The following is an 8284-nucleotide window of genomic DNA, read 5'->3' as shown; positions in this document are numbered from 1 at the left end:
TATCAGTAAATGAGAGTAAAAAGCAGATTTCATGTATTCCTGGACAAATGCACCACATAAAAACACAAACACGTGGGTTAGTTTTCATATTACCAGATGTCTCCAGGTTTTACTAATCCTGTACAAATACTGCTCATGTGTTGTTATGTTTATCATGCCTGATGTGCACCAACGGACACACTGAGGGACCATCTTTTATACAGCATGTGTTACTATCCGATCCATTTAGACTGAAATTATAGTTGTTATTTCAAAGGCATGAAATGATAAAAAATAAATAAATAAAAGATGAGAACAATAAATAACCATTAAAACTGACAAAACATACAAAACCTGAACTGCAAATGTTTGTGTTTATTTTTACGCCTCCAAACACCATGTTGTTTTTCCTACTATGATTGATGTATTAAAAGAAGTCAAGGTAGAGCATCTGCAGGTGGTGTTGGTGGAGGGAAACTGTGTGACTGTGCTCACGGTGCTGATATCATACTGGTAACATACCTTCAATGTGCATTGTTTGGTTTGTTCTAAGAGTAGGATTTCATGGACAAATATGCATCACTTCACTGCAACTTATTTGGTTCTTACCAAGATAAAAAAAAAAAAAACAACAACTTAGATTTAGAAGTGTTAATTCATCTTGTTTTAAGAGTTAATTTCTTATTTTAAGTGTTCAGCTTTACACTATAATTTCAAATCGAGCACAATCTTATCTTTTTTGTTTCAAATAGGCAGGAAATCTAAAAATGAGGTAAATATCTGTTAAAATAAGATATATTTCATCTCTCCCCCAAAGTCTCATCAAAATAAATTTTGTTTTAAGATCAGTAACCAAGTCAAGCTGCTAGATTCAAGTCACACAAAAACCATCTGAAAGAAACATAGTTTATTTTTGCTCTTACTTCAATCATCCACTGCAAAAAATTTACCTGAAGAAATGACAGCAAATAACTCTTTTTATTGTTATTTACAGGCTTAAAATGTGATAAAAATGATAACACATTTTAACATGACCCTTGACTAATTTGAATTAACAATCTTAATTCAAGAAATCTTGTCAAGTGAAATTATCGTGCTGCATGAACAGATAATTTCACCTGTTTGAGTACCTTTTTCCTCAGATTTAGTGTTTTTATCTTGCTTTTAGACACCCTTTTTTTTTTGCAGTGTGGTATCTGTAAAACAAAGACACCTACTATTGTTAACAGACACGCCCACTTCAGTCCTTTAAATTACAATCCTTGAGCTGCCTCCATTTTGTCTTTGTACATGTGAAAAACCCTGAAGCAATAGGGTCTGCAGTCTGAGAACACACTGCAAATGCTGGTCCCCAGAGTCAGAGCAGAGGTTTTTAAAACAGCTTTTCAATACACTGCTCATTCTTCATGATTTACAGATGGACGTAGAACTATCAGAACAAGTTACCTTTGAGGGATGTAAGTGTGTTTTAGAGGGTTGAGAAAATAGTACTTTTGACAAGTGATTGTTTCTAAATCAGTGTTTTTCAACTTTGGAGTCGCAACCCCACATGGGGTCGCCTGGAATTCAAAAGGGGTCGCCTGAAAAAATATATGTTGAGTTGACAGAGACAATCCCAATCCATAAAAGACATGACAAACTGTGAAGCTGAAACTGAAGCACTGTGGTACTGTTTATCTGTCAAATATTCATTGTGGTTGGTTTCAGATGCTGCAGCTCTTTCATAATTCATAGTTTGAGTTCTTGTTTGTTCAGTATTAATTGTCAGCCTTGTAAATACAAGCTGAACTAACTGTACATATCCTGACCAAGGAAAATCAAATTCTCACTTTGTGCAGTAATCTACACCTGGCTTTTCTGCCTACATCCATAATAATACACATCATATAAACTAAATGTCATCTAAAATTAACATTTATTTGCAACATAGTACAGCAAACTATTACATGATCAAAAACAAATTAATATCAACCAAAAAAAAAGTCTCTGTTTTTGAATGTCTGGGGTCGCCAGAAATTTGTTAAGTTAAAATGGGGTCATGAGCCAAAAAAGGTTGAAAACCACTGCTCTAAATCAAACCTGAAAATGCTCTTGAACTTATTAATCTTTTACTATTTATAAACATATAACTACTTTATTTATTTTTAGTGTATATAACAATGTCTGTGTTGATCTCTTGGCCAGATCTCTCTTAGAAAAGAGATTTTTAATCACATAGTTAGCAAGAATCGCACTCGGAGAGCGCAGACCTCTGGCAAGACAGATCTGCAGACAACACCCCCCCCCGGGTCACCACCAAAATTTAATCATTTCTTCCTTGTGCCAGTATCAACATTTCCTGAAAATTTCATGACAATCCATCTATAACTTTTTGAGTTATCTTGCTAACAAACGAACAAACATGCACGCACGCAAGCACACAAAACAAAAAGATCACAATACCTCCTGGTGGAGGTAAAAAAGATAGATAGATAGATAGATAGATAGATAGATAGATAGATAGATAGATAGATAGATAGATAGATAGATAGATAGATAGATAGATAGATAGATAGATAGATAGATAGATAGATAGATACTTTATTCATCCCATAGGGAAATTTACAGGTTCCAGTAGTATCCACAAACTTCAAAACAACAGTAGTAAACACAATCGTAAAAAGAAAAAACTTTAACCGAGTCACCTCTTTGCGGCTGTTGAACAGGTCAAATTGTTGCTACAACAGTAAAGAGTTTTGTGTAAAAATGTAGGGAGGTAAAAAAGTCAAATACCAAACTGATGACTAAAGAAGACATGGTGCTGTAGAGGAGAGAAACCAAAATATGATGGTCAGGGGAGCTGCCATGTTGCATATGTATGTATCTATAGGATCAATTTTCCAACAGTCTGTAAAGAGAGTGAAGAGTACATGTGAAAGTCTAGTTTCCTCTCAGACCACTTGAAGAATAATATATTATCTATAAGGTCATTTTGCTCAGCGTGACCAAAAACCCTCACACTAACACTAACCCATAAAGACCCAGTGCTACTTTTGTGGTAGATCACAAATGATTTTTTTTTTCCTCTATATTTAACATTTCTTAAGTGATTTGTCACCATTTATTGTGAAATAAGCCTCTGTATTTTGCAAATCAGGTATTTTCCAAAATTTAGTTTACTGATCATGTAGATGTTCATAAAAGCTCAGGTAGAACTTGAGGGTTATTATATGAAAACACAAAGAAAACTGAAGAAATGTTGGTGTTTTGTGTCTAAAAGCCGTCATTGTATTGTATCCATTCTTGATCTTATTAGAATAACAAGGGGTATTTGGGAAATTTAAAAATAATAATTATTATTATTTGCTACATTGACCCATATAGACCCAGTGCTACTTTTGTGGTAGTTTCCAAATTAATTTCTCTATATTTAACCTTAAGTGATTTATCACCATTTATTGTAATATTCGCCTCTTTAATTTGAGTTGTTTTTTTTTTCATCGTAAACCAGGCATTTTCCTACATTTAATTCACTGATCATATAGATGTTCACCAAAGCTTAAAGAAAATTCATAAGTTATTATATCAGAAACAGAGGAAAAATGAAGAAAAAGTGACTTTTTCAGTAAAATCTATCATTACCTGAACATAAAACAAATGTCTCCATCCACTGTCATTGATCCCACTCCAATGGTTTTACTGGTGAATCAATGTTGTAGAAGATGATGGTGTTTCCATGGTAACTACTGAGCCTCTAAACGTCCAAATGGGTCATATCTGATGACCATGAAAAGATGATAAACTGTGTTTTACACCAATTATTTACATGGTTTCATAGGATTAGTGGATCAGCAGGTATGAAACAGTTTAGACCAGTAGGTGGTTTTGGTCGTTAGTGGATGTTTGGGTCTTTATGGGTTAAAGACCTGTATATGGTTTTTACTGGTGCCTCTCATTAAAAGTCCATAATAATAAGATCAGCCCACAGACTGTTGTTAGCAGAGGTCAGAGGTTAACGGTTTAATCAGAGGACAATTGTCTTTGACAGCCTGCAGGTTTCTATAGTCGTTAACTGACGTCCACTGATGTTTTGGGATGGATCTACAGGGTATTTGACACTAAATTATTGCTTTATTGATTTTATTTTACTGCTGGGTACCAGCTGGGCCTCTGTCTTTCCATTTTCATTGTATATTTTTATTCTTTTTGTCATTTGATTTGCAGGTTCTTAAATACACCGCTAGGTGCTACTTGGACACATCATCAGTGATGAACCCGAGGTCATAGGGTGTTTCGGGTCTTTGATCATCAAACACCCTCGCTCGGGCGACCCAGCCGGGGGTGATCAGTCCCCGGCTTGTGTCCAAGTGGCCCACTACTCCATGGATCTCCCCTCCGGATCCATAGCCACCTTGAGGCTTTTTCTGCAGCCTCTATGATGCTCTTGATGGCTCTTCTGCACAGCTGACCTTTTACTCCAAGGAGTTTTAGGGTTCGGGGTAGTGACTGGCCAGCAAAACCCCGGCACCCCACCTCGACTGGTTCGCAGCGGGCTTTCCAGCCATTGCTCCGGCACTCAGTCACCAGTTCAGCATATTTGGCCCTCTTGCGTTCGTTGGCCTCCTCCATTCTGTCCTCCCAGGGGACAGTAAGCTCAACCAGAACCACTTGCTTTGTTGACTCTGATGTTAACACCATGTCTGGCCGAAGTAAAGTGGCCGAGATGTTCTCTGGGAATTTGAGCTGTCTTCCCAGGTCGACATGGAGTTTCCAGTCTCGTGCAGTGGTGAGGAGCCCCCCAGAGGAACTTGGCTGATGTTGTGCCTTCTCCCCAGCTCTTCGAAAGTGATGGACTGCTTGGGGGTGTGCTGGTATTTGCAGTTGGTAAGTGCTGAGCTGAGCGTGTCTGCCAGAGTCCTGAGGACCTGGTCGTGACGCCAGCGGTACCGCCCTTCCCCCAAGGCCTTCGGGCAGCAACTGAGGATGTGCTCTAGGGTGGCTCTCTTCAGGCACAGCTGGCATGCTGCAGTGTCTGCCAAGCCCCATCGCAGCAGATTGGTTGGGCTAGGGAGAACGTCATATACTGATTGGATGAGGAACTTCATGTGCTGGGGTTCGAGTCTCCAGAGCTCTGGCCAGGTGATTTTCCGCTGTTCGGCGTGCTCCCACCTCGTCCAGGCGCCTTGTTGGTACATAGCCACCATCTTGACCCGCCGATCTTCCTCCACCTCTGCTCTGATCACATCCTGTACCATTTGACGTTTCTCCCTTCCTCTGGCTTTGTCGTAGCGGGGCTTGGGGAAGCTGCCAAGTCCCGCCCGGCCCACTGCCGTGTTGCCCACCAAGATGTTGTGCTGCAGTCGTGCCTCTGCTCTGTCAATGGCTTCCTGTGCCTTCCACTTTCTCCCAGTTTTCACCAGGATCCCTGCTGTGGCGACTTTCTTGTCGGAGGAGTCCCGGTACATCATCAGCTCCCTGGCACGTGTGACCTTAAACTCTTCCACCAGGCCGCTGATTGGAAGTTGCAGTATGGTGGAATGGCCATACAGAGCGATGCTGCTGAGGGATCGGGGGAGCCCAAGCCACCTGCGGAGAAACTGACTGATGGTCCGTTCCAGTGTCTCCACCATTGACATGGGCACCTCATAGACAAGCGGGGGCCAAAGGAGTCTTGGCAAGACTCCGTGTTGGTAGATCCAGGTTTTGAATTTCCCTGGTAGCCCCGACTTGTCTATTGCTGTGAGCCATGATGTCAGCTCAGCCTTGGTATGCTGGAGTGCGTCTGAGTCCCTCAAGGAGCAGTTGAAGACCTTGCCCAGGCTCTTGACAGGTTTTTCCGTCATCGTTGGAATTGGTGTCCCTCCTATGGTAAAGCGGAACCGGTCGGCCACCCTGCCTTTCTTCAGGACCAGAGACCTGGACTTGGTGGGCTTGAAACTCATCCTCGCCCAAGAGATGAGCCGCTCTAGCCCCTGGAGAAGCCATCTGCAGCCGGGAACAGAGGTTGCCATCACTGTGAGGTCGTCCATAAATGCTCTTATGGGAGGCTGCCGAGTACCAGATCTCGACAAGGGGCCTCTACACTCCACCTCAGCTGACTTCACAATCATGTTCATAGCCAGGGAGAAGAGTGGCACTGAAATAGTGCAGCCGGTTATAATACCCTTCTCCAGGCGTTGCCAGGCAGATGTTAATGATCCCGAAGTTACCCTCAGCTGGAAGTTGTTGTAATAGTCCAGGATGAGGTTGGTGATGGACACTGGCACATGATGTCTTGTCAGTGCTGTTTCGACGAGCTTGTGGGGAATGGATCCATAGGCGTTTGTTAGGTCCAGCCAGAGTGTTGCCAAATCCCCTCTGCTTTCCCTTGCCTCCCGGATCAGCTGCGAGACAACACCCGTGTGTTCTAGGCATCCCGAAACACCTGGAACTCCCCCCTTCTGTACTGAGGTGTCTATATAGCCGTTCTTCAAGAGGAAGTCTGTAAGCCGTTGGGATACTATCTTGAAGAAGATCTTCCCTTCAACACATAGCAGCGAGATGATACGGAACTGCTCGATGTTACTTGCATCCTCTTCTTTCGGAATCCAGACTCCCTCTGCAGACCTCCACTGAGTTGCGACCCTTCCCCTGCGCCAGATCACCTTCATGATCTTCCAGAGTCGCACAAGCAGTTTGGGGCACTGCTTGTAGACTCTGTAAGGGACTCCACTGGGGCCTGGGGAGGAGCTGGATCTTGCAGCCATCACTACTTCTTTGACCTCTTTCAGGGTGGGCTCTGCAGTATTAAACTGCACCCCGGGCTCTGGCGGCTTTACCAGTGCCTCGCATGGGCCAAGATCTTGCTCCCTTGTTGGATCGCTGAAGGTGATGTTGAGGTGGTGGTTGATCTCCTCCACAGGACACACCAGGTTACCGCTCTTCTTCTGTCCCAGTAGCCGCTTGGTGAAGCTGAATGGGTTGGTAATGAATGCCTTGCGCTTCTTGGCCTTCTCTTTCCCCTTCTTTCTGTGCCATTCAGCTCTTCTGAGTGTGACGAGGTTTCTCCTCGAGAGCTGCCTGAGCTCAGACAAGGCGCCTCTCTCCTCCTCCTTTGCTGCCCTAAACTGGCGTTTCAAGGTCTTCAGTTCCTGCCTCAGCTGACTGATCTTGAGCTCCCGCCGGTTGGGTCTCACTACCTGACTGCTCACAGGTCTTTCTGTCACCCCAAACCGTTCTGCGCCGATGGTAGTTATGAGGGTGCACATGGCCTGGAGTTTGTGGTCCACATCGCCCTTCACTGTTGTCTCGATGATCTTGTCAATGTCCGCGTCCAGCTGAAGCCACTCCTTGTTGTTGGTGGCAGGCCACTTAACCCGACGTTGTCCTGATGTTCCAGTTTGCGGGGGGGCTGGTGCAGCTCGGAGGTTCCGGGCACTGTGGGGTGCCTCCGGGCCTGGCTCCTCCTCCGTCTGATCAGGGACCGTGACAAGCACTTCGTCTGTAGTGCCGGCCACTGCACCTGTGCGTTGCTTCACTCGTCCTCCCCTCAGACAGGCCATCTTGGTCTGGTGGATTTTGAGACCTGTCGGGTTTTTGCACACCTTGCCGCAGATGCAGACTGTGCTCTTTATCGATTGTCCGTTAGCTAGGGTCATTGCCGGTAGGTCAGTCCGATTGGGATTCTCATTCTCCCCCCCTCTCGGGAATCCCTGGGGGTATGGTTCAGAAGGGTTCTTCGTAGCTTGCTTTTGGGTGCTCCTTCACAGGAACTGCAGTTCGGGGTGCTAGCCCTTGCTGCCCCGGTAGCCGTCTTTCCGAGCTGTCAACTGTCTCTCCAGTCGTCACCATTCTATTCACAGTCGTCATCCAGTCTTTCCCGAAGGTCACTGGCAAGGCCAGGCGCGAAAGTTCTTAAATACACCGCTAGGTGCTACTTGGACACATCATCAGTGATGAACCCGAGGTCATAGGGTGTTTCGGGTCTTTGATCATCAAACACCCTCGCTCGGGCGACCCAGCCGGGGGTGATCAGTCCCCGGCTTGTGTCCAAGTGGCCCACTACTCCACGGATCTCCCCTCCGGATCCATAGCCACCTTGAGGCTTTTTCTGCAGGTAAATCAATCTTTTCTAGTTTTGGTAGATTAGTCAAATACACTGTCAATACAGTTCCTCCCAAGGAGCAGCAACACAATCAGTTCTGACCCCTTCCCATACACACATTTATCAAGCATAAAAAAGTAATAAACTGGGAAAAAATTATATTTTTTCTACTCAAAAGCTACTCACATTCCCCCTCATCCCTCATAGTCCAAACAGTTTGGTTTATAGTGAAGTCAGTTTGGA

The 8284-nt window shown here is 44.2% G+C and overlaps 1 protein-coding gene across 1 annotated transcript; it reads right to left on the bottom strand.

Moving 5' to 3' along the window:
- Positions 1 to 4191: 4191 nt before the first annotated feature.
- LOC115413243 (uncharacterized) lies at positions 4192 to 7595 on the bottom strand. The gene is given in 2 exon segments (XM_030125976.1): positions 4192 to 4799; positions 4802 to 7595. Coding segments are annotated over 2 exon segments (3327 nt in total). The 3' UTR covers positions 4192 to 4266.
- Between the last annotated feature and the right edge of the window lie 689 nt (positions 7596 to 8284).

Source organism: Sphaeramia orbicularis, chromosome 22 (genome assembly GCF_902148855.1).
Source record: "Sphaeramia orbicularis chromosome 22, fSphaOr1.1, whole genome shotgun sequence".
In the NCBI taxonomy this organism is placed as follows: Eukaryota; Metazoa; Chordata; class Actinopteri; order Kurtiformes; family Apogonidae; genus Sphaeramia; species Sphaeramia orbicularis.
Note: the sequence above shows the minus strand (reverse complement) of the source record. Positions and strands in the feature narration are given on the sequence as shown.